Genomic DNA, 26,662 nt, shown 5'->3' on the forward strand with positions numbered 1-26,662 from the left:
CCGAGCCAGCGTATACTTGGGCCCAAAGCAATATAAGGGTTCAAAAAGTATCCTGTTTGATTCCAAACGAAGTACTATAAGCTTCCCACAATCACATGTAACAAGAAGGCATGATAAAAATTGTATAATGGTGACATGCTTGGGCCCCTTCCTCAAACACTACAAATACCTCCTCCATATGAGGTATCTCCATCTAATGATTTAGTCACATTATCTCTCTAAAAATGCTCTGATACTCTCTCAATTAGCTCTCACTGACTTAGGTGTCAGATTGTAATCTCATGACACCTTTTCAGACTGTGACGAACCTTAGATATTATTTTGTCATCAATAGGTCTTGGAGCATACTATTCAATCAAGACGACCCTAAAACACTTTAAATACCTCCTCCATATAAGGTATCTCCAAGTAACAATTTAGTCTCACTCTTGGGAGAGAAAATATTAAAAGATAATGAGACTATCAGGATGTTTTTAGAGAGAGAATAAGACTAATTGGTCTTGATTATTAGTGCGGACAATCACTATGGCCGATATTATCGGCATGCCCCTTAGAGTAAATGAAATTGTACTTGGGAGAAAGGAGATGATGTTTTTTTTTTAAAATTGACTTTGATAAAGACTTTGGCTTGACTAATTAGGAAATTTGGGATTCGGTGATACAAGAAATGAAATTTTGGAGAAAACGTCATAATTAGATCCATGGTTCTTTCTCTTTCAGTCGAGCATCCATCTTTTTAGGCAATGTGACCCGCTCTCTATATTCGTTTTCCTTCTCTTCATGGAACGATTACATGTCTATGAAGGATGCTTATGATAATAACATCTTTCATGGAATTTTCCTCACGAATAATAGCCCAACCATTTCTCGTCTCATGTATGTCGATGATATGATAGTCAGTGAGGAATGGTCACTTGGTAAATAACAGCCCAACTATTCCTTTGGCAAATAATCTTGTTAATAGGATAATTACATTTCCTCGGTCGCTTGGTGTTGTGGGTAACTCAAATGATGAGAAATCAGAAGTCGGAACATACATTTTTCCCATGTCCTTTTGTTGCACATATGTGGAAGTGGACAAGTTTTGGCTCTCCACTATCGCTCCAAAAGTTGTATGAGGAAAAGTTGCTTCTAGCTTTGATTTACTTGGTTTTTTTTTCACATTTGGAAGGCTACAGATGCCTTGGTGTTCAATGAATCAAGAACAACACCTATGAAAGTAGCAAATAAAATTCAAGCTAGTATTTTACTCGATTATTTTTCACATTTGAAAGGCTACGAATGCGTTGGTGTTCAATTAATCAAAAACAACACCTATGAAAGTAGCGGATAAAATCCAAGCTAGTATTTTTACTTGATCAAAACATATAGCAAAATTTCAATGTGTGGATTGGGTTGCTTGGTCTTGTAGCCCAAAATTTGTTTGTACTTTGTAATTGCTAGCATCTTGCTTGCTAGTTGTTTTGATTTTGTATAGAATGAAAAGACTTCTGCCATTCAAAAAAAAAAAAAACGTAATCATCAATAATTTGAGATATTAGATTTCTACATAAGTTGTTCTCTTGTCCGAGTTAGTCATTAATTTCCTTAAGTTTATTACAAATTGAATGAATTGCGAAAGTTTTTTTTTTCTTTATAAAAAAAAATAATTAAAGTTATAAGATTGTCATGCCAGATGCCACGCCACGCCACGCCACAATCGATTTGTATGAAGTAAAGACGCGGATACTCGTACAACTACAAATGTTGCAAATGTTGAGTTGTACAGTAAATAAATTAAATTAAATGGCAAAGCCGATCTGTGCTGTGGCTGTGGGTCTGATTGAAATCGACTTTTAGGTTTTGTCAAGTAAAAACATTAGGCTCAAGGAATTGTGTATTTTATTCAGGTTTTGTTGTGGAGTGATGCTTAAAATCCAACCAAGCACTGAAATGAAATCAAACAACTGCAGGAGGATGTAAAAAGAAAAAAAAAATCATGACATGTATGGTTTTTATACAGAACAGAAGATGCACAACAAGCGTGTCTAGAAAAACAAAAAAATAGTAGTAATAATAATATTGTAGTAGCATGCATTATCTGAAAATATAATCTATCTCTAACCAACCAACCTATAAGAAGAAGAAGATGCAGAATTCGCAGTAGTATTGTATGTTCAACCAACCACTCCAATGGTCCATTCTTCCTTCATTCCACTACACAAAAACATTAAAATCTTTACATCATCAATACAGTAAAAAAAATCAAATAAAACTTATTCAACAAACAAAACCAACATGCATGCATATTTAGACACATAACATAACATAACCACCAAACAACCAATGCATTATGTATTATATTTATATTTATATTTATACCAATAGTCAATAGTACAGTAGAGCCACAGGGAGGGATATCAAATCCTTATTATTTTCAACTAAATAATAATAATAATAATAATAATAATAAGTATGTTGTTTTCACTTTTCATATCATAGAATTAGATACCAACAAACAAACTCATCGTCCTTTCCTCTCACAGACAGTAGGTACTAATATACGATCATCAATGCTCAACACATCTGTTTTTCACTACAACTCATCAACCTCCAAATTCTTACTCAAACAAAAAATGACTCATGCTCATTGTGCCATTTATTTTCTAAATCTAACTAAAATATGCAACTTAACCCTATATTAAAAACGCAACATTAAAACAAATATCAAATTCAAAAATCATGCACAACTGTTACAATACAAATATACATAAAACCTTTATATACTTATTATAGTATAGTATAGTAAAGTAAGTTATTTATACCATATAAAATACAATAATAGAACAGAAACAAGGGACAGCAGCTGCTATTTCAAAACAGTTGTATTAATTAACACAGTCATTAGGTATTCAGCTTCAGCCATTCCATCACAAGTCAGTGCTATTAATTAATCTTCTACAATTCCCAAAATACCCCAGCCCTTAAACATGAAAAGTTTACTCTCAAAACTATGTTTGTTATAATAATAATAATAATAATAACATCTCAATTCTCAACAGCTCAACTTTATTTACTCTTCAAACTACGAACACTGCAAGCAACTCATGCATGTTCACTGGTGATGATCATTGATCAAGTAAAAGTAACATCACATCACATCCATAAAAAAATTTGTATTCTACATAATGAATGCACTTCTCAAAACAAGATACTAAAATACAGGAACACCATCTCCAACCCATAACCCCATTTTTTAAACCAAAACAAATTCTTAAAAATTGGTATACCTTCTTCTTCTTCTTCTTTTTTTTTTTTTAAAAAAAAAACACTCGGATTTATTAGCTTTTACAAACTTCATAAAACCTGTGTTTTAAAGAATAAAAAAGTAGTACATTTTTATTAAAGTTTGAAACATAAAAATCAAATTTAGTATACTGTGTAAATAAAATATTATCATCCATTTAATATCACAAGTAACAATATGCTATGAACTCACTTTGAACTAATGAAAATCATACCAAAACACTGAAAGATTAATGGTATTCAAATGATTAAGAACAAAGGATATTTTGGCATGTTCGAAAAGCCACTCTCCCGATGGCCAATATCTTATAGGCTAAACCCCTGTAACAAAAAAACAAATAAATAAACCTAAAATGCCCAAATTGCCAGTCCACTATCAAAGATGCTCTTTGTTTCCCTCCCATATTACCCTTTTCTTTTCTATAAAACATGCATAGCACAACAGTGAATACAGACTATTATTATACAAATAATAAAGTCCAATTTGTACTAGTGAAACATTAACCAAATTTGGAGTTGGCCTGGTGGGTTGGAGACTTGGAACAACTTCACACCAAAATTAGTGTAAAAAATAGGTTCTATTGTTGGGTTTGACTTTTGAGAAAGGTCCCAATTTTTTTCAAATTCATCTGCTGCTAATGATATGCAACTAATTTGGTAATTTCAGACACAAATATAGCATGCCTACAGCCTACCTATGTTGTTGGCTTATTTATGAGGCATTATTTTTAATAAGACAACAAGCTCAAGAATTAGATTTTATGTATACACAAACAATTTCAAATGTTCATTTCTGAATCATCAAAAGAGCAAGTGCAAGACCCTTCCACAATGAAAATTACTCTTTTAAGAGTTTGATATCAATAGAAAAATCAAGATTTCCTTATATTAGATTCATGATGCATTCCCATCTCTGAGACTGTAGGAAACCAGTGAAACCTTTCCTTTAGTGAAGAACTGTGTAATGCTCTATCAATGTTAAGTTTAAAAACCTTGACTAATTTAAGGATTATTTCCTTGGATGTTACCATTCATTTTATTTGAGCATCATATAATCAATAGCACAGTGCTGACCAATATTAACATCAGAGTGTGTGCAGTGCACATAATTGTGGTTTAGTAGTGCTTCTACATAGACCTGGCAATGGGGCGGGTTTGGAGCGAATCGACCTTGATCCAAACCCTTTTAACAAATTTCAAAATCCGATCCAAACCCGCTCCGTAACCCGCAGGGTTTTGAATAATCAAACCCATACCCTTATCCACCAAATCAGCAGATATCCAAACCCGCCCCGTAACCCGTACGTTTTTTGCATAATAAAACACATTTTACTTAAATCATAAAATCACATTTATTAAATAAAACTAAGTTTTGATTTAGAAAACACATTATGTACTCAAGAACTTTCTATTGGAATTAAAATCATTATTTTAGTTACTTCCGATTGGTTTTTGACCGTTGATTGCATTGATAGAGAATAGAAATTAAAAACTTTCTTCCGGTTGATAAATAACCTTATTGATTTATAAATGAAATTGGTGATTACATGATGAAATATAAATGAAATGAAATCATGAATCTTGGGAGAAGAGTAGAAGACTGGAAGTCTAGAAGTTGAGTCCTTGACTCCTATGTAAAAATAATTTAGTCTTTGGCCTTTATCTTTGGATTTCTGATTGGAATTTAATGTAAACTTTAGGCAAATATAAAATATAAATTTATATTTCTAAAATTTTATATGGGGCGGGTTATAAACAGAGCGGATCGGTGCTGATCCATACCCGACCCTTTTAATAAAAGGGTTAGCGGGTACGGGTCGTTAACGGGTAAACGGATCAAAAATATGCTCCAAACCCATATAATTGTTAAGGGTTTGGATCGGATCAGGGTCAAAACCCGCTCCATTGCCAGGCCTACTTCTACATATGACATACATGCCTTCTAATTCAAAAGAACAGGAACCCAATTCTTTACTTAGATGTTAACAATTAGCAAAAATCAACTCCCCAATAAAATTTTTTTTTTTTTTTTTTTGCTAATCTGTAACATATTATATAGGCACATGTAATGGGTAAGTAAACTATTTGACAATATAAAGTATGCAGATTTATACTAACCGATCATCAGCCAAGATCTTCCTGTCTTGCCTGACCACCACTTCCTGAGTTGGAATTGCCTGAGTTGTTGTTACCTGCTCCACTATTGCTTGACTCGGCAGATGTGCCAAACCCAGTAAAAGGCCAAGGCAAGTTAATCCTAAACCTCCTTTCCATACTATTTGGGGTATTGGGATTCTCCTGAGGATCACCACTGCCAGAAGCCACCCCTGGCCCTGCAGCACCCAAAGTTCCACCAGTAGAACCTTCGCGAGACCTGTTCTCATACTCCTGGTCATCAGTGGGTAACTCATACCGACAAACAGGACACGAGTTATGTAGCTCCAACCACGGTACGATGCAATCCTGATGATAAACGTGCTTACACGGCAACTGCTTGGCCTGCTCATGAAGCTCAAAGCTGTCTTTACACACCGCACAATCAGAATAATCTGACTCCAACAGATCACTAGTAATCTTGATGTTAGGTAGGTTCTGAATCACAGATTTTGACGCAGGGGGGGTGCCATATCGATTAGGATCGTTTTCAGCAAGCTGTTGGATCAGTTGCTCTAAGCCCGGGCCAATAAAGTAGTCTCCTAGATTCGCAGGGAGACGAAACCCCGACGGATCACCATCACTATTGTTTTCAATAACAAACTGGATGTTGGCGCCACCTGCTCGTAGAGTGCTGAGATAATTCTGAAGGAATGCAAAAGGATTGAACTCACCAGGGTTCTGGAAGCCTCCAGATCGTGAAAGAGGACCGCCAAAGAGAGCAGAGAGATCCGTCGGATTCTGAAAATCGCCAGTAGCCGCGCCGGAGCCACGGGATGTAGTGGAGAATACAAGGGGAAACCCACTGGAGAAAGGAGCAAAAGGAGAGGCATCATCATCAAAGGCGAGAAACGGATTTTGCGTCGTTGGGCTAGGGTTAGGGTTTTCGTATTCTTCAAGGAAGCCACCACTACAATCGGGGCAAAAGAGTTCGGATGAGTCGGTAGGTGAAGGTCTAATAGAGACCGTGCGTTCACACTGGTAACAAAAGTATAACTTAGAGATTGCCCCATGAGTGTTTCCGCCGCCGTCACCGTCTCCGCCGCTATAGACTCCTTGAGACATGGCGTTGATGCAATGGGAAAAGGGTACAGAGCCGGCGGTTGCTATAATTTTTTACAGAGAAGGGAGAAGAAAGTGTGCTGCGTCGTGTTTGAAGAGTGGCGCGTCGATTGTAAAACACTCTGACCAAACAATAGAAATCACAATAAAGGGTTTTATGAATCTTTATAAAATCAAGACATCATTATATAAATGGTCCCTGTATTTTATAAAAAGACCACAGATGATCCCTATCAGAATTTTATTATACTGATGGTCCTTTTTGAAAATTTTGCATGTTGCATTATAGTGTCCTTACGGTGAATACCATTATTTTTTGGGAAATCAAATATCCATTATTTTTTCTTCGGATAATAACTTCACAGGGTAATATATTATTGTTTTTGGTCACATTTGGTCACTAAACTTATTTTCGTAATCTAATAGTCATTTAACTTGTTGATTCATGTTGATTTTCCCCTTCCGACTGCTTATTATCGGTTTCAACGGTTGAATCGATCTCAGGTATCTTTTTTATCCTGCGTGGCAAATGAGGTGGCATGTAGGGCTAATTAATAAGGTTGGTATTAAAAGAGGGACGTTGGTGGTTCATTTATTGTGTCCTGATACCCCGATGATGGCTACCTCCTACAGCTTCTCCTCGATCGATCTAGCAAGAAATCAGCAGTAAACAACACAAAAGCTTGTGGTTGTGGGCTCTCTGCATGTATTTTAACATCAACAACACCAAAGAATCCAAGGAGACATTTCATGGTGTGCAATTTCATTTGAATCTTCCCTCTTTTTGGATTCGTTATTCCTGAATTTGTTCATCTTTTCTGGATTCGTTATTCCTGAATTTCTTCATCTTTTTGAATTGTTTGTTTTGAAGGGTAAATGCAAATATTGGAAGTGGTTGGATGTAGAACCTGCACAAATGCCTGTAATCGATATGGTGGAGGGAATGAAAGCTGATTTAGTAGTATTGAAGACAAAAGTATAGAAGGTGAAAGAAGACATGGAACAAATGAAGAAGGAAAAGTACTCTGATGTTATTGCAATGAAGGAAATTTTATATAAGTTTACCATAGGATTTATTTTGTTAATCATTGTGTATATGATGAAATAATGTACTGAAAGATGTTCTTTAAATGATATATTGAATGAAATGATGTATTGAATGATCTTAACTTCTTGTTTGAATGTAATGAAATCAATAAAAGTAACATAAATATAAGTTTACCATATATGATTCCTGATGCGACCAGGTATCTGCAAGGCCACACAAAACAACAGCCGTCAGCCGCTTCCCGGGAGGAGGCTCCCGGAAGAACGCTCTGACGGTCAAGTTAGATGGAGTTTTTAGTGTTTTCTCAAGGAGATTGCTCTTAAAAAAGATGGCTTACTGTAACACCCGTTTATTTATTAGATAAATAAATTAATTAATGAACGAATAGTAGCCCTAAAATAAATAATTAAAAGTTTAGGGGGTTAAAAATATAAGTTCCGGATTAGTTATCAAGAATTCTTGAAGTCAGGGGCTCCGTGGTAATTATTGTAACTTAAGTTGAAAAGAATGTGAGGAGGAGGGACTAAAAATGTTAACATGGATGAAATTTGATCACTCGGACCTAATTTGTAAAGGGTTTTAGATTGTGGGGTTCAAATGGTAACTTATGGACTGATTGTGAAAGAATTTTGGATGCTAGGGGGCTGCTTTGTAAAAACATGGCCTTAATTTGAAAGAAAATGTCATAGGGAGGGATCAGTCTTGCCATTATGGTAACAAGTTTGGTCTGGAGGCGGGTATATATGTCACAGCAAACCCTAACCCTAGAACTAGGTTGCAGTCGTCATCTCTCCACCTTCAATTTCCAGCCGCCACTGCGATGGAGCCACCCTCGTCCGCCGCTGCTTGCCAAAGACCGCCGCCACCATAGTTTCGTTGTCGGTGATGCTATGAGCAATTAGGATGACCATTGAGATGCCATCGTCGTAGTTCCTGCCACCGGTGAATCCGAGAATGCCAACGATCGACGTCGTGTCTATACGTCGCCATGCTCTTCTTCTTCTTCTGTTCGTCAAGTTCGCTATCACCCATGGCTAAAGTTCTGTTGCTGTCGACAGTGTCGGCTGTAGCCGCCGCTGTTGCTGCCGAGTCGTTGTACGCCACAGGTGTGATGTGTGTGCTTCTCCTGCCGCTGCGTATATCGTACATAAGGTGTGGTTGTGTAGCACCTGGGTCTTGGTACGTATTTCTTTCTAAGTATTTTGCATTTTTGGCCTTGGACTCGGCGAGTTGAAGGACCAACTCGTCGAGCAGAAGCGGGACGGGACGCGGGATTTAAGTGATGGACTCGACGAGTCGGGTCCCGGACTCGACGATTAGACCATGTCTGGACAAAAACCCTAATCTGAGGGTTTGCACCCTATTTAAACAATGTTATGTCGGCCACAACGTCCCTTATGCTCCCTGAACACCTCTCATTGAAACCCTAGCCGTTATTGAAGCAATCTAAGCCTTGTTGGTGGATTTTGGTGCTTGTAGTCTTAAGAAGGAAGGAGAAAGGATTGAGGAAGCAAGTAAAGACCAAGGGAACCCGAGTTTGTGGACCTTCTACAATTCATTGAAGGTAAAAAGTTGTAACCATGCTCTTTCATTTGTTAGATCCCTTTTTGGGGAGATTTAGGGCTTTTATAAAGCCACTTTTGACGGCCAACCATGATTGCAAACATGGTTGGGGGTTAGAGCTTCTGAATCACGTCATTAAAGGAGTCACAAGGCAGTTTGGGACTGCTTTTGCACCCATGAAAGGTCTCATGCATCATAAGAGCTTGTTTTATGTCTTTTTGAGCTCAAAGTCCCATGCAAGCACGTAAAGTTTGTAACTTTACGTGCTAGATCGATTGTAGAAGCTTGGATATATCTTTTGATCAAAGGTTGTACATCAGAAATCGAGGATTTAGAGTGTGGACGTTGCCAACTCGGCGAGTCCGTTCCTGGGACTCGACGAGTCCAAGGCTTTGAGTCCCATATATGTTGAGGGTCAAAGGACTCAGTTGGGTGATTATAAGGGTTGTAGCAGGGCAGAAAGAGTGACCCAACACACTGGACTTAGTTTTAGACCTGGAGTTCATGGGACTCGACGAGTACTAGAACAGACTCGGCGAGTCCAAGGCAATCTCCTTAAGACTGAAGATAAACTCGATAAGTTGTTCATACAACTCAGCGAGTCGAGTTCAAGACTTGTTCATCAGAGGAAGGTGAACTCGACGAGTTGTTCACACAACTCGGCGAGTCGGATGAAGGATCATTCGATGTTCTTATAGAAGAGGAACTCATCGAGTCATCACCAAACTCGACGAGTCGAATCATGGATGAGGACGAGTTAAGGGATAGGGACTTGACGAGTTGACGGCCCAACTCGGCGAGTCGGGTCAACTTGAAGTTGACTTTGACTTGGACTTGATTGGGGGTAGAATAGTCATTTTACCCTAAGAGTAGATGTCAGTTTCTGACTAAGTGTTTGTGGGGATTATAGCCGGAGGATTTCCGGAGCAGCAGCAGAAAGAGACTTCCCACACGGATTATCAGCAGCTACTTGTTCGAGGTGAGTTACCTTCTAGTAGCGGTGGGTCTACGGCCACAATGCCCGCCCACCAATAGGAGTTGTATGATTAGGTGATTGTCTTTGTGATATCATCTAGGTTTGCTACTACCTGATATGTTATATGCTTGCATGATATGTTATATGTGATAGTAGTAGAGTTCGGTTGTTAGGACCGAAGGGTAGGTCAGACACCCTAGATATGTCTGACAGTATGTGATGATATGTTTATATGCTGGCATGATATGTTATATGTGATAGTGGTGGTAGGAGGGGAATAGTCCCCAAGTTTGGTTGTTAGGACCAAAGGGTAGTTCGGACACCCCAGATATGTCTAATAGTATGTTTATGTTATGATATATGTGATAGTAGCAGTAGGGGGTGGAATAGTCCCCGAGGGTCGGTTGTTAGGACTGACGGGTAGGTTAGCACCCCAGAATGGCTTGACATGGGTAGGTCAGCACCCCATAATGGATTGACATGGGTAGGACAGCACCCCCATAATGGCCGCATGGGTAGGTCGGCACCCCAGAATGGTCGTACGGGTAGGTCGGCACCCCAGAATGGCCATATCGGGTAGGTCGGGCACCCCAGAATTGCCCGACAGTATATATGCTATGTGATTGTATGGTATGTGGTACGATTGGGAACTAACTAAGCTTCGTGCTTACAGTTTATAGTTTGGGTTTCAGGTACCTCTTCAGCGAAGGGGAAGGAGCCGACGCGGTTGCGGCACATCATACACACACTCTTTGTTTTCCGCACTATGGATATTTTGGGATTGTACTCTGACATGTTATTATTTTGTGACTTGGGTTTTCAGACATGATACATTGTTTTATGAGACGATGTGATTTCACAGTATTTTCTTATGAACGTTTTTATGAATCAGTTAATTTAAAAAGAAAATTTTGGACTTAAAAATTTGGGTCGTTACAGGTTGATGGCCAACAACCGCGAAGAACCACCATGGCTGCCAGCCATGGTAGATGCCATTTCTTCATTGTCGTCATTAGCCACCTTGGGGGTGGCTATGTGCATGATATGGTGTTTAGATGCATGTGTTGTGATGGTTTAGGGCTACAGGAGCTTTTCCTGGCCGGAGATCCAAAGAAAGACCCCACTGCCACCACGTGCCACCGCAGCTACCACAAGGGTGGTTGTGTGTGTGTGTTTATTTTAGTGTAGTGTGTATGTGCGTTATTTTGGTATTTTCATTGTAAATTGTAAAAATGGAATAATGAAAAGAAATCTCAAACCACCACTGTAGGTTGGTGGCTGCCGTCACCGGTTGTCGTGTCGGGTGGCGGTGTGCTTTGATGGTGTTTTGACTCGTTTGGATGTTTGGACAAGGGACTGAGAAACCCTAATGGGCCCAATGAGGCTTAATAGGCTTAATAAACCCTAATGGGCCCAATGAAGCTTAATGTACCTAAAAGCCCAAACAGATGACTAATGGGCCTAGTGAGACCTTAATGAGTCTAATGAACCTTAATTGATCAAAAGACATATCAATTGGGCCTATTGGGCTAAGATGGGTTGGAAACCCTAATTAGGGTTGGAGAACCCTAATGTCATTAAACCCTAATTTGGGATTTATCGGGACCGCATCAGAATTATTTAATGAACCTAATGTATTAATTAATAATCATTTGCAATCGAGATAAGTTAATATTGGACTTAATTGGTTAAGTCTTTAATGGATTAAGTCCTTAATGGGTTAAGGGAGAGACACTTAACCCTAATCGTCATTTCATGTGAAACCCTAATTTCACTTGGGTTTGTTGTTGGTCCTTTCTATTGGGCCTTGATGATTGAGTATTAATGGGCCATCCAAGATCAAGCAAATGGACTAGAATAATTAATGGACTTGGGGGTAAGGCCCATATTAGGAGTTAGGCCCAATTTGGAAATTTGGGCCATAGATGGACCGTAGTTAGGCCTTAATGATTATATGATATTGGACCTTTAGACTGTCAAAGGTTAGACTGGACTTTTGGTTGGGCCTTAGAATGAGACCATGTAGAGGTTTAGGCCCAATTTGGAAAATTGGGCCATATATTGGGCTTTGATTCCTAGATGGCTTTGGGCCTATGGATTGGACCTTGGACTTAAATAAGCCAAGCCCGGGGTAATGTAGTAATTATCCAAGTATGTATTATGGTTAGGTGTTGGGACCCAATTATTAATTGGGTGTTGTTTTGGTGTCGACAGTTCGGGAATCTGTCATCCAGCAGCTGGGGTTGAGCCTGTGGGACTTCAGCAGTGTGGGATTGTGTCTACAGGACTTCAGCAGCGTGAGGTGAGTTACCTTCCAGTAACGGTGGGTCTAAGGCACCAATGTTGGCCCACCAGTAGGAGTCGTATGTTAGATGACTGTCTTTGTGATATTCATCTAGGTTTACTACTACCTGATATGTTATGTGCTAGTATGATATGATGTTATATGCTAGTAGCAGTAGGGGAGACAGTCCCCAAGATTTCCGGTCGATAGGGACAAAGGGGGTAGTCATACCCAGTCATGTTAGATAGAATACAATTATGTGATATATGTTATGTGGTAGTAGTAGAGGGGTGAAATAGTCCCCAGTATCCGGTCGAGAGGACCGAAGGGGAGGCCAACACCCAGATATATTAGGCAGTATCCGGTCGAGATGACCGAAGGGGTAGGTCGGGCACCCACATATGCCTGAAAGTATATGCATGTTTATGTGATTATATGGTATGTGGTACGATGGGGGGAACTCACTAAGCTTCGTGCTTACGGTTTACAGTTTTGGTTTCAGGTACTTCGTCTCAAAGGAAAGGAGTCGGCTCGATCGCAACGCATCACACTATGTTTTCCACACATGAGATCCTTGGGGATTACACTCTGATATGGTTTTATGATACTATGTTTTGGGATTACTGACACTTGGGTTTTGACATGAGACATTATTATGAATGTTTCTATACTGATGGTTTTATGTAATGACATAACTAAAATGAAATTTTTGGTCTTCAATTTTGGGACGTTACAAGTTGGTATCAGAGCCTTGGTTTTTTGGGATTCGGGCATGCTCTCGGGTGTGGCTGAACTCAAACTAAGGACTTGGTATGAAGATTTTCAAAAGTAAAATCATTTTATAATAGAAGTTTGAAAAGAATTTGAAAAGAAAGCAGAACTTTGAAAAGAACAAGGTGTGTGATGCGTGCAATCAGCCGAGCTCAAGTAAGTTTTCCCCAGGATACCCATACATGTGATGTTATGATATGATATGATTATGAGAACTTCATGTTAGATTAGGGCTGAGGATCTAAGAGGATGCCTTATATGCCTATTGTATGTGCTTGTAGACTTGCATGCTAGTACTGATCAGTCAGTGATTGGATAGCCTATTTAAGTTATGCATGATTGTATGAGCCTTTGAATTGCATGTACAGATTACTGATTAGAGGACATAATAGTTTGATTGGAATATGATGGTTAGATTTTTCCATTGTTTGAATGTTGCTTGCTTTGTGCTTTTTGGGACTCTTAGTAATGTGAGCTAGCTATTAAGTGAATATGCTAGGTCACATGTGGCACAGGCTGGATAATCTCAGAGTGATAGATTTGACCCTATTACGCAACTCTTGTCTGAGTCCAACCGTTCTAGGGATGGGTCTATTACTCGAAGGATTATCTAATCTCTGTTTCATGTGGTTATATTCATGAGGTAGCTAGTTGATATTACTGGGAATCTTTTAGCAGTTGAGGACTGGGTGGGTACGGGAAACTAGGGAAGCCTAGGATATGTTTCAGTGGGTTAGTAGTGAGGCTCAGTGAGTCTTGGGTACCATTTTAAGGAAGTGATTTGGAGGATTCGGGAGGATTGCTGAGGAAAGTATGGATAGGTGTGGAAGGTAGTATTGGGCCCGTACTACTGAAAGCACAAGATCCATACTCGAGTCGGTGAGAGTCTTGGAGAATCTGAGAAGCTTCAGGGAGGAGTTATTGAATCGGTTTGGGGACAGAGGATGTCCCATTTGTTGCAGCTTAGTCATTGGCCACTAAGCTAGTGAGTGTGACAGGGTGTCAGACCCTAGAGAATATGACTTTTAAGTCTGAGGATGCGGGATCGATTTGGAGCACTTTGAGAAGAGAGGTTCGTGCTAGGTGTGTATAGTATAGGGTCCCGGGAAGAAACCCATGACTTCTGATCATCGGGTGGAAGGCCAGCAGGGTCGGAGTCAATGCAACATGTACGGGAAAGTGCGCAAGGGGGTTTGACATTCCAAGGGTTTAGGCTGCTACAAGTAGCTGGGTTGAACATGTCAGCTGAAGGTGATCAGTGTTCCTACAAATGTTGCAGGTATGTTATCTTTTACTGTTGCTATATGGATGTCGGGGATACGTATCGCTTTGGGATTGTGAGTAAGTTTGGATAAGTCAGATCTCGGGTCGATTTTCTGCTAGTGTCTGTGTCATCAAGGATCATATATGCCATCCTGCATGTCGAAAGGTCCTTGATGAACCCACAGAGAGACGTACCTTGCGGAGTGGGTTCAGCATGTACCGTTATCATTCTAGATCTTTGTCGAGATTTGTGCAGGAGTATTATTTGGGAGATCCTTGGTCGGGAATTAGTGGTATCGTTCTCCAGTGAAGTCATAGTTCAGTGATTCTATCATATGTTTGTATATGGTCGACATTTTCCATGGAAGAACCTTGGAGTTCAAGGCACTACTATTTCTAAGATAGGATTAGTAGCATGAAGATGGTGATATCAGTTGCGGGTGTTAGATGCAGAAGTAGTTGGTCCTTGGATGTTCTAGAGAATTGCATTTATCGCATGGGTTGTGTTCGGTTAGAGTTCAGTGATACTGCAAGAATGAAAGTGGGAATAAGGATTCGTAAGCCAGAGTGAAGATTAAGGCCTTCAGTTGACATCATGGGAGATGGACTGAGGTGTCAGACTGTACCGGATTTTCAGTAGTACTCTTCAAGATATGAGAGGATGGGTGATCTTAAGGTTTGATTGGTAATTGATCCTAAGCATTGGTAAACTCAGATTATCAGCAGTTGACTATTAGGAAGTAAGAAGGATTAGGAATCCTTCAATTCCCGCGTACCGTGAAGCTTTAGTCGAATCTAAGTGGGGGAGAGACTTTTTGTAAAGTTATCCAAATGTGTGTTCTGGTTGCGCGAGGTGCAATCTCTCGGGCGCCTTGTCAACCAGAAGGGTATTCTGGTCGATCCGGCCAAGATAGAGGTCGTGATGCAGTGGGAGATTCCGAGGTCTCCATCTGAGATTCGGAATTTCCTAGGTCTATCGGGTTATTATCGGAGATTTATATAGGACTTCTCCGAGATTGCGGTTCCTTTGACTCGACTGACCAAGAAGTTGGTGACCTTTCGTTAGGGGCCTGAGCAACAGACAACCCTCGAGACTCTCAAACAACAGATTTTGGGAACCAAGGTAGAGCTCCATTTAGGACTCAAGTTCAGTGGTGTGTTAGATCGAATGCGTGTTCGACCCGGTCGGGAAAGTGTTGTAAGACTATGGGGGTAGTCGTAGCAGTCAAATAGTATGGAAAGTGTTGTAAGACTACGGGGGTAGTTGTAGCATTCACTAGTGATCAGGTAGTATGGAAAGTGTTGTAAGACTACAGGGGTAGCCGTAGCATTCACTAGCGATCATGTAGTATGGAAAGTGTTGTAAGACTATGGGGGTAGCCGTAGCATTCACTAGTAGTCAGTTAGCATGGGAAGTGTTGTAAGACTGTAAGGGTAGCCGTAGCATTCACTAGTAGTAGGTAGTGTGAGGAGTGTTGTAAGTCTGCGGGTGTAGCCGTAGCGTTCACAAGGTTAGCAGATAGTGATAGAGTTTTGTAAGTCTGCGAGTGCAGCCGTAGCATTCACTAGGCTGATAGATAGCATGAATGCACTCATAGATTGTGAAAGGAACAACAGTACCCACCAGTTCGGGTGTAGCAGTAAGGATATAGAAATCCACGGATTGGATTCCGGAATCACCTAGACGGATTAGATCTGGTTGAGCTAGTGATAAGACTGTAGGAATGCCACTACAGTTATGAGATCAAGGAAGCAAGAGATTGCTTAAGGTCGTTGGTGATATAAGCCTACCAGTAGTCATGTAGCAATCACTTTTAATCTTGGATTGGATGATGATAGGATTCGACGCATGGACCCGATCGGTTAGATCAGGAGGTTGTTAGAGCCATAGTGACATGATAACTAGTGGCAACTAGTTTCAGAGAAGGATTTCGTTCGGAAGTCGTGTGATACGACTATGTCGGAGCCCTTTTAGCTCGGCTACTAGGCTGGAACCCGGTAATTCAGATGACTGACGGATGAATTGAGACCAGGAAGATCTTAATAGTTTTGGGAAAACAGCCATGTAGCAGCATGCTGTTTCAGGTAGATTCAGTGTTTGGGCAGTCTTAGTATCTGTGTTTTGGGTTGCAAGTACGGACCGGGTAACATATTGCTTGGGGAGTGACAAGTCACTCACAGTAGGATTAGCTGAGCCTTGGCCAAGTATAAGTGATCTGCAGGGATAATTGGGTTTGTGATCCTATTTTATAGTGGGAATCTCGAACTATCAGAAGTTGAATAGTCGGTTGAGGGATAATCAGACTAGATTCAACGATAAAGATTCAATATGAGTGGTCTGTCGGGGATTCAGACCATCTCAAGACAGCAGATTTTAGACGGAGTGGATGTGATCTTATTGTGAGAAATTCGTTCATATGAGAATTTTAGGTCTTGCAAAGATTGGTCACGATTACCTGGGAAGGCCAGGGTGTGCCCAGGATTGTTGCCATGACACTAGAGTGGTTGGCGTGTAAGGGATGGTAAGAAATGATTTCGAGGATGAAATCGAATTTAAGTGGGGGAGAGTTGTAACACCCGTTTATTTATTAGATAAATAAATATATCAATGAACGACTAGTAGCCCTAAAATAAATAACTGAAAGTTTAGGGGGTTAAAAATATAAGTTTCGGATTAGTTATCAAGAATTCTTGAAGTCAGGGGCTCCGTGGTAATTATTGGAACTTAAGTTGAAAAGAATATGAGAAGGAGGGACTAAAAATGTTAACATAGCTGAAGTTTGATCATTCGGACCTAATTTGTAAAGGGTTTTAGATGGTGGGGTTCAAATGGTAACTTATGGACTAATTGTGAAAGGATTTTGGATGCTTGGGGCTGCTTTGTAAAATATGGCCTTATTTTGAAAGAAAATTGTAACGACCCAAATTTCACGTCCAAAAATTTCATTTAAATTAAGTAGTTTGTAAAGCATTTGTAGTAAAACGTCATACGATCATATCATTTCAATAAACATATCTCGTGTCCAAATACCCAAAACATGAAAATAGTAATAATGTCAGAGTACAATCCCAGAATATCTCATAATGCGGAAAACCAAAGTGTGTGTGTATGATGTGCCGCTACCGCGCCGGCTCCTTCCCCTTCGCTGAATAGGTACCTGAAACAAAAACTGAAAACCGTAAGCACGAAGCTTAGTGAGTTCCCCCCATCGTACCTGAAACAAAAACTGAAAACCGTAAGCACGAAGCTTAGTGAGTTCCCCCCATCTTGGTGCCCAACCTACCCGGTACGGCCATTCTGGGGTGCCGACCTACCTGTACGGCCATTCTGGGGTTCCGTCCTTCCCGTGTCAAGCCATTCTGGGGCACTAACCTACCCGTGTCGAGCCATTCTGAGGTGCTGACTACCCATCGGTCCTAACAACCGGACATTGGGGACTGGTCCCCTCTTACTACCTCTATCGCATATAATATAACAAGCCAGCATGCAAACATATCATCACATACTGTCAGACGTATCTAGGGTGTCTGACTACCCTTCGGTCCTAACAGCCGAACTCTACTACTATCACATACAACATATCAGGTAGTAGCAAACCTAGATGATGTCATAAAAACAATCATCTAACATACGAACCCTACTGGTGAGACGACATTGTAGCCGTACAGCCACCGCTACTGGAAGGTAACTCACCTCGTAGTAGCTGCCGAACTGTGCGGGAATCCTTCGACTGTTGCTGTTGCTGCTCTGGAAATCCTCCGACTTCTGTAGACTGCAAATGGTGAACCAAACTCGAATCCTTCAGTCTCCTCTTGATCCTCCTATGCTCTTCCTTCTTCCTTGAGGTCAAAGCTCACAATAATCACTCAAAAGCGTTGGATTTCCTAAAAAACGGCTAGGGTTTTCTATGAGAAGTGTTTGGGAGAATAAAGGGGGAATGGAGGCTGCATAAGGTCGTTTAAATAGGGTGAAAACCCCTGGATTAGGGTTTTTTTGTCCAAACAGCGGCTACTCGCCGAGTCCGGGACCCGACTCGCCGAGTCCGCAACTTAAACTCCGTGCCTCATCCCGCTTATACTCGGCGAGTCAGTCCTTCGACTCGCCGAGTCCAAGGCTAAAAAAATGCAAAAATAAAATAAGATTAAATAACAGAATACATACCAAGAACCAGGTGCTACAAATCTCCCTCACTTATTTTAGACTTCATCCTCGAAGCTGCCCCTCGATCCTGAAACAGCTCGGGGTAGTGCTCCATCATCTCATCCAACGGCTCCCAAGTCCACTCCGACCCCTTCTGGTGCTGCCATTGCACCTTCACGAGTTCTACTCTTTTGTTCCTCAGATCCTTCGACTTCCGGTCAAGGATCGCTACAGGCCACTCGATGTAATTTAGACTGACATCAACCTGAATGTCCTCCAAGGGTACCACCGTTGTATCGTCCACTAGGCACTTCCGCAGCTGAGAGATGTGGAAAGTACTGTGGATCTGACTGAGTTCAGCTGGAAAATCCAGCCTATAGGCCACCTTGTCCACCCGGGCTATAACCCTGAACGGTCCAATATACCTTGGGCCCAACTTGCCCCGCTTCCTGAATCGAATGACGCCTTTCCAAGGCAACACTTTCAGGAGAACCATATCCCCGAACTGGAACTCCAGGTCTGATCGGCACTTGTCGGTATAACTTTTCTGCCGACTCTGAGCAGTCTGAAGCCTGCTCTGGACCTGCTGAATCTTTTCTGTCGTCTCGAGCACTACTTCGGTGCTCCCCATGACTCTCTGGCCAACCTCGCCCCATCATATCGGGGTCCTGCATCTCCTCCCATACAACATCTCGAAAGTAGGACGGTCGATGCTCGCATGATAGCTATTATTATACGAGAACTCTGCCAACAGAAGGTAGGTATCCCAGCTACCTCCGAAGTCTAAAACACAAGCCCGCTGCATGTCCTCCAGAGTCTGGATGGTCCGCTCGCTCTGGTCATCCATCTGCAGGTGAAAGGCGGTGTTGAAATGCAGACGAGTACCCAACTCGTCGTGGAATTTCTTCCAAAACCTGGACGTGAACCGCACATCCCTATCCGAAATCACCGAAACTGGCACTCCGTGCCGGGCCACCACTTCTTTGATATAGATATCGGCCAATTTCTCGACCGAGATGCTCTCCTGCATCGGGATAAAGTGGGCACTCTTGGTCAATCGATCCATGATGACCCATATCGAATCCATTCCCCGCACGGTCCTGGGAAGCTTCGTGATAAAATCCATCGTAATATCCTCCCATTTGCATAGCGGGATATTCAACGGCTGCATCTTGCCGTAAGGTCTCTAATGCTCGACCTTGACCTTCCTGCAGGTTGATATTTCCATATTTATACTTATTTTTAGGCAATATTTAAGTACATTTTTATTAATAAATTGGTAATATGTTTAGAATAATGATACTTATAATTTTAAATTGTTATTTTCAGTCAATATAAAGGATTCTCGAAGAGAGGGACCAAAAGTGACAAAATGGGGAACATGGGAGGCTTGAATGACAAGAAAATAACAAATTCACAATAAACACTTAGTTCACGACGTGGCGATGAAGCCCACGACGTGACACGAGTGTTCCAGAAGATAGACATCGCGACGCGGAGGATTTCCTTGGAGGATACGGATTGCTTGAAGCCCACGACGTGGCACATCTGGCCACGACGTGGCGCGGGTTTCTGAAGATTATATAAGTGCTCCTGATTATTACGAAAGAAAAAAGCTTTTGGAAGAAGAAAAGAGTTTCAGGAGACAATTCAGAGCGAAAGAAAGGTTCTGGAAGAGGGTTTTCAACACCAAAAGGAGTAAAGGTTTATATTTTAGTTAAATAAGAACATGTCTTTCATTATTTTTAGCTGTGTTGGTCTAGTTGCTATGATGAGCAGTTGAATCTAGCTACTCTTGTTTAGCTAGATGAAGCTTTAAACTTGTGAATAGTTATATGCTTATGGATTAAGTTTAGTTGGTAAAAATTGCATGTGTTCGATTTGAATAACCTAGCATGCTATTATTTGTTTATCTTATTGCTTGATTGCATGTCCTGTGTAGCTTAGTGACCATTAAACTGCATGAACCTGTTTACCTAATGATTTAGTGAACATTGAATTGTTTGAGCTAGGATTGACCAATCTTAGTTAGTAATTAGAATAAATAAAGCTTAGTTGTGCTAGAGAACGTGTATTGTGATCATAATTGCGTTTATACAACAAATCTTACATAGCATATTTACATTCATAATTAGTTATGTGTTTAATTATGTGTGAACATACATGGTTTGACATGAATTAGTTAATTATTGGTAAGTTAGAACTAAATTACTAATACAACTAAAAACCAACTCAATAATCCGTAATCATTAGCTAGCCATTAGGGAGAAGTGGATTCAAACTAAACAAGAGTGTATTTTCATTTATTGAATTTGATTTAAGTTCATCTGATCTTGTAAAACCAGATAAAACCCCTTTTAAACTTGTTAATAAATTAGGTTAATTTAATAGTAAGTAAATTAATTAGAACACTGTTCCCTGTGATCGACACCCGACTTACCCAAGCTATACTGTAATCTGACTAGGTACACTGCCTATAAGTGCATAGTTAGTTAAGTTTGTTAGGTTATAAATATTAAAATTAGTGAGTACTTTTGTGCACATCAAGTTTTTGGCGCCGTTGCCGGGGAACGACTTAGTTTTTAGCTTATTTATTTGCATTAAATTGATCGATCATTTTTGTGGAATAAAAAACCACAAAAAGTTAATTTTTCAGCAAAATAATTTTTTTTTGTCAGACACAGAGTCCACGACGTGGCGTAAAACCTGCCACGACGTGGACAGATAGAAAACTAAATTTTTAGTTTTTAGTTAGTTTTTCTTATTTTAGTTCAGTTTTACGTTTTTAGTTTAGCAAGTTGCAGGAGTTCATGACCAGAAGCTCAAACACACACTTGGTGCCACCACTTGAAGACCCCGAGTCTGCACTTCACAAGAAAAAGACGCCCTTGCAAGAATTGAAGTCGGCTTTTTCTAGGAAGTCGGGAAAGAAGACAGGAGAGTAAAGTTCATCAGCGAGGCACAAGAGCAATCTTGAGCATTTGGATCATACACCCGTCCAAACCGAGTCCGAAAGCGATACCGAGCCAGAATTTGAAGAACACACGAGCGAACCCGAGAACGAGCCAAGGAACGAGATGGCAGCGATTGAAGAAATGTCCATGGGAGCTTACAAGAAGCGGATCCGAGAAGATGTGGGTCCCAGTTTAGTCCAACCTGCAATACCTGCCACTGCCACATTCGAGCTGAAGGGACACATATTGACCGCACTAAAGGACATCCCATTTTTCAGGAAAGATCATGAGGATGCTTTCAAGCATCTAGATGAAGTCAACGACATTGCGGATTACTTCAATGTCCCAAATGTCAACAGAAACACAGTCTTGCTTAGGATGCTTCCCATCACTTTCAAATGAGCTGCTAAGGAGTGGTTGAAAGCACTCCCACCGGGTACAATCACCACTTGGGCTCAAATGTGTGAGCAATTTCTAGACCAGTTTTGCCCGCCATCCAAGATAGTCAAACTCAAGAAGGCAATAGCCAACTTTAAGCAACAACCGGGGGAGTCACTATACGAAGCATGGGAGCGGTACAAGGGCTTGCTTAGAAATTGCCCTCAACATGACCTAAATGTGCAGCAAGAGATGTCAATCTTTTATGATGGGGTCAATGTGATGACAAGACAACTCCTTGATTCTCAAGGACCGTTGACAAAGAAAAATCCAAGAGAGGTCAAGGAGCTAATTGAAGAATTCGCGAAACACTCTCGGGAATACCACAACCCAATGCAAGATGGAATCAAAGGCGGTGGAGGGGCCCAAACTGAAGAAATTGCAGTTGTCATGGCCATGCTGAATAACATGTATCGCAGGATAACACAAATGGACCAGTCGATACATGCCATAAGAGTGGGGTGCGAGAGATGCAGTGGTCCACACTTGACCAAGGACTGCAATGTAGATGAGTTTGGGAACAGAAAAGCTCAAGTGTGCTACTCTAGTGGGGATAAGTTTGATGATGACTGGAGGAAACCGAAGAGGGAGTGGCTGCCATATGAAGAGTATAAGAAGCAAAAAGAAGAGAAATATAGGCAGACAGGTCGAGGCCTTTATCAAAAGGAGCAGCCGCCGACCGAGAAGAAACCCGACCTAGAGACCATTTTGATGAAGTTTATGGAGGCTTCGGAAAAGAGACACGATGCCACTGATTCCGCCATTTTGGAACAACAAACTTTGATAAAGAACCAACAAGCCTCCATCCATAACTTTGAAGTACAATTTGGTCAACTAGCCACTCTAGCTCATGAAAAATTGTCCCCGAAGAATCCCGAAGTAAAGACCCAATCTCACGTAATGGCCATCGATATTGAAGAAGATACAATATCTGAGTTCCTGGAGGTATTGGAAGAAGAACCGCAGCAGCCCTAGAAATCAAGGATTGAAAGTGGAAAAATTGTTGAACCAGGCTCGCCACGACGTGACACTCCTCTAGCCACGAAGTGGCGCATGTCTGATCAAAAATACTTTGAGCCCGTTCCAGCTTATCATCCACCTTTGCCATTTCCCACCCGAGCTACACTCAGTAAACTGGAGAAGAAGCATTTAGAATTTGTAAAGCATGTGAAGGGGATCCTAATTAATACCCCCTTTGCCGAGTCCTTATCCAAAGCCCCCGAGAACCAGAAATTACTGCAAGACTTGATAGACACTCAAAGGCAATTAAAGAAGCGGTCTACAGTGATTCTAAGTGAACAACCTTCAAAAGCTGTGTTGGGAGAAACACCAGAAAAGATGGGGGATCCTGGACGCCTCACTCTTCCATGTGAGATTGGGAATAAAATAAAGGTTAATGCTTTAGCCGATTATGGGGCTAGCATTAATCTGATGCCTTTTTCATTTTATCAAAAATTGGAGATTCAGAAGATGAAGGCTACAAAAATGAAGATTCACATGGCGAATCGTTCGGTGACACAACCCCGTGGCATCGTGGAGGATATTTTGGTGAAAATTGGAAAATTTGTTTTTCCAATAGACTTTTTAGTCTTGGACATGAAAGAAGATCCGAATGTTCCAATAATCCTTGGTCGGCCATTGCTTAACACTGCTGGAGCCCTTGTTGATATCCGCGAGTCTAAGCTCACTTTGAGGGTTGGAGATGAACAAGAAGTCTTTGGGATAAAAGATGACTTTCAAGAAGATAAAGAAGAGGTGTTCACAATTAATGAAGAGAATGAACTGAAAGAAATGGAAAAGCTTATGGAAGAATAGATAAAGGCAGTTCATCAACTCAAAAGGACAAAACCGAGGGCATCTGTTCCGTATTTGATTGAAGTCATAGCTTACAAGAGTCCGCCTTCATGGGTGAGCAAAGAGGATGAGGAAATGACAAGTGATGAAGAGGAGGTCACGTCAAGAGTAACAAGGCCGGTGGTGAAAGAAGAGGAGGATGCTATGGAGTGCAAGGAGCAAACTAAGGGCACAAAACGCAAGCTTGAAGAAGAGGGCAAAGCAAAAAAGGAGAATTCAAAGAAGGCATATAAAAGACGAGTTCAAGCTTACAAGCGGCGGTTCAAGGAACAAAAGATCTTAATGGTGGACTCTTCCGAAGATTCAACGTAGAAGGCATGGAGTCCAGCTCACGACTCCAAGAAAAAGAAGCGCTTCTCGGGAGGCAACCCGAGTTTGGTTTGCATTTTCTTTTCTTTTCTTTTAATTTTGTTTTGAAATTAGGAAAGACATCAATTCATCATCTAATAATTGATAATTAGTAAACAATTAGTTGTAGGGAACTTTAAATAATGAATGAAATGCAAAGAAGGCATATAAAAGACGAGTTTTCACGACGTGGGCATAGCCAGCCACGTCGTGGGTCGAAATGGGAACACGGGACTAAAAAGCAGATTTAAGGTCCACGACGTGGGCATAGCCAGCCACGTCGTGGCCTTTAAAAATTCAGGGGGGACCATTTCCTTAAAACCCTTTGACCAATAAGCCCCAATCACACTTGGAAGCTGCGGCATGAACGGGAACAACAAAACCCCACAGCCAATTTCTTAATTTATTTCAAATTTCCTTGCAAGATCTTGTCAATTTACTCTACTTGGTATGTATTCTACTCATTTTTTGTAGTTAGTTCTTCCAATTTCAAGTTTTCATGGTTAGGGTTTGTATGATTCACGAAATTGGTTGAATCTAGTGGTCGATTTTGGATTGCATATCCCTTAAATGTCCATAGGAACAAACCCCAAGCACTAATTTTGGTAGAAATGGCATATAAATGGACCGATCCTAGAACTGTGACCGACTGCGGACCACGACGTGGCGTAGCCTGGCCACGTCGTGACTTCTGGTAGAACAGTATAAATTGTTTTAATGTTTTGGATGTTTGCTGTTTTGGTTTGATTTTGTATGCAGAAATGGGACCACGACGAGCTGTTCTACAGGAGGAAAACCCGATAGATGTAGCAAGTATACATCCCTTATACCAGTTTCCTCAAAACATTCCCCGACCGTTGTTAACTACTTACGAGAATCGGCTAGGATGGCTATACAATAGGGAGTTTGCGATAGCCCCAATTATCGATTGGGGATGGCTTGGTGGAGTGGGAATGGTTGCTGAGTTGACACGCTATTGGTCGAAAACATACGAAGGGGACCAATTTTCGTTCACTTGTCACGGGTGGAGGAATTTGTTTGCCATCCAAGAACCCGTATACCGGGAATTATCGGTGGAGTTTTTCTCTACCGTATGCTTCGAGGAACGCACTATTGATTTTACCTACAACCGGGCACTTATGTTTCGTTTGGGTGGTGTGTATCGAGAGTGTAGTCTTCGGGAATTCGCTTGGTGTATGGGGCTTTATACCGAAGTGGAGACTCAATCTCCATTTTTCATACCGTTCTTGCTTGGTTGCGTTCGGGATTTTAACCCCGGTGTTTTGGATGTGCAGTTCTGGCGGGGCATTTCTAACCATGAGTACAACACTCGTGACTCGAGTGAGTCACAAATTCGGAATCCTGTTTTCCGATTTTTGCACCGCCTTATCACTTTTTCAATAAATCACAAGCATCATGGTGATAAAGTCCCCATTCAGAATATGTTTTATTTATGGACTCTTATTACCCCGGGAGTTTGCTATGATTTACCTTATATGTTGGCGAGGTTCATGGGGAAGAAAGCGGCCAATTCTAGGCCCGGGAACCCGATTATTGGGGGGCATTTGGTTACTCGCCTGGCTAGGTCATATCATATTTTGACCCATGACTTCGTGAGGAATCTTACTCGATTCCCGGACACAGACTTGACCGTTCAAGTCTTGGGTGTTATGCGGGCGGTGGTGAATATCGGGGGTCGTTTTGTTATACCGCCGATAGATGACGAGCAAGAGGAGGTGCAGCCAGGACAGCAACCACCAGCCAGACCGCGGCGTCGGAATGTGCGGGCTAGAGGTGAAGTCGAGAGAGAACGTGCTGCTTCGCAGTATGTGCAGGGAGTGCCCACCGACCCTTTTCAGAGTCGGGTGGGAACGTATTTGGATAATTTACGGGGGCATGCCATTTACCATACCCAGCTTATTGAGGGTATTTATTCACATTTGGGTGTGACCCGACCACCTTCTATGCCACCACAGTATCCCTATTTTCCGACATGGGAGGAGCTATGGTGTTCGCAGAATGACGGGGCAGGGCCAAGTGGAGCACAAGATCAAGATGATGATTGATTTTATTTCTTTTTCTTTTGTTTTGTTTTTGAGTAGTTTTTTTATGTTTGAATTTGGTGTGTAATGTAAAACATTCTTAAACTATGATGTTACTTTTTATTTCTTTTGGGTTGTTCCATTTTTCAGATTAGCGTTGGAATGCTAAGGAGCATAAAAGGTTAACTTTCGAGTTGTATTTGTCTAGTCAAGGAAGCTTAGAGTCGTGAGTTGGAACCCACAATTCAAGATAAGTGTGGGGTATATTAGTAGGAGAGAGGTTACAGTTGGGAAATATATTTGTATAGAAGCATCTGAAACCAGTCAACCATTGGTCAAAGTTGCTAGGTAAATAAAACAAATAAGCCATTTTCTGCTGATGCCCAGTTTCCACGACGTGGAATCCTTACGCCACGTCGTGGCGTTCTTGCATTTTGAAGAAATTTAGCATTTTGGTGTTCGCGCTTTCATCCCATATC

The 26,662-nt window shown here is 41.1% G+C and overlaps 1 protein-coding gene and 1 non-coding gene across 5 annotated transcripts; both read right to left on the reverse strand.

Annotated features, from left to right (window-relative positions):
• Positions 1–1,229: 1,229 nt before the first annotated feature.
• Positions 1,230–6,640, reverse strand: LOC111920940 (E3 ubiquitin-protein ligase RING1). 4 transcript variants are annotated; one of them, XR_008225348.1, is made up of 3 exons: positions 5,404–6,640; positions 2,113–2,196; positions 1,230–1,490 (listed from the first exon to the last, which is right to left on the reverse strand). XR_008225348.1 is itself a non-coding variant. In XM_023916504.3 (2 exons), the coding sequence occupies exon 1, from the start codon at positions 6,502–6,504 to the stop codon at positions 5,410–5,412; it is 1,095 nt and encodes a 364-aa protein (XP_023772272.1). In that variant the 5' UTR covers positions 6,505–6,640; the 3' UTR covers positions 1,960–2,196; positions 5,404–5,409. The 4 variants fall into 4 exon arrangements, 2 of the variants coding, with proteins under 2 accessions (XP_023772272.1, XP_042752933.1); XR_008225349.1 differs by lacking the exon at positions 1,230–1,490 and adding an exon at positions 1,808–1,946; XM_023916504.3 differs by lacking the exon at positions 1,230–1,490 and having other exon boundaries at positions 1,960–2,196.
• A 15,368-nt stretch (positions 6,641–22,008) lies between these two features.
• Positions 22,009–22,115, reverse strand: LOC111920994 (small nucleolar RNA R71). The gene has a single exon (XR_002860042.1). It is a non-coding gene; the product is annotated as a small nucleolar RNA R71 (small nucleolar RNA).
• Between the last annotated feature and the right edge of the window lie 4,547 nt (positions 22,116–26,662).

Source organism: Lactuca sativa, chromosome 8, assembly GCF_002870075.4.
Source record: "Lactuca sativa cultivar Salinas chromosome 8, Lsat_Salinas_v11, whole genome shotgun sequence".
NCBI classification, from domain to species: Eukaryota; Viridiplantae; Streptophyta; class Magnoliopsida; order Asterales; family Asteraceae; genus Lactuca; species Lactuca sativa.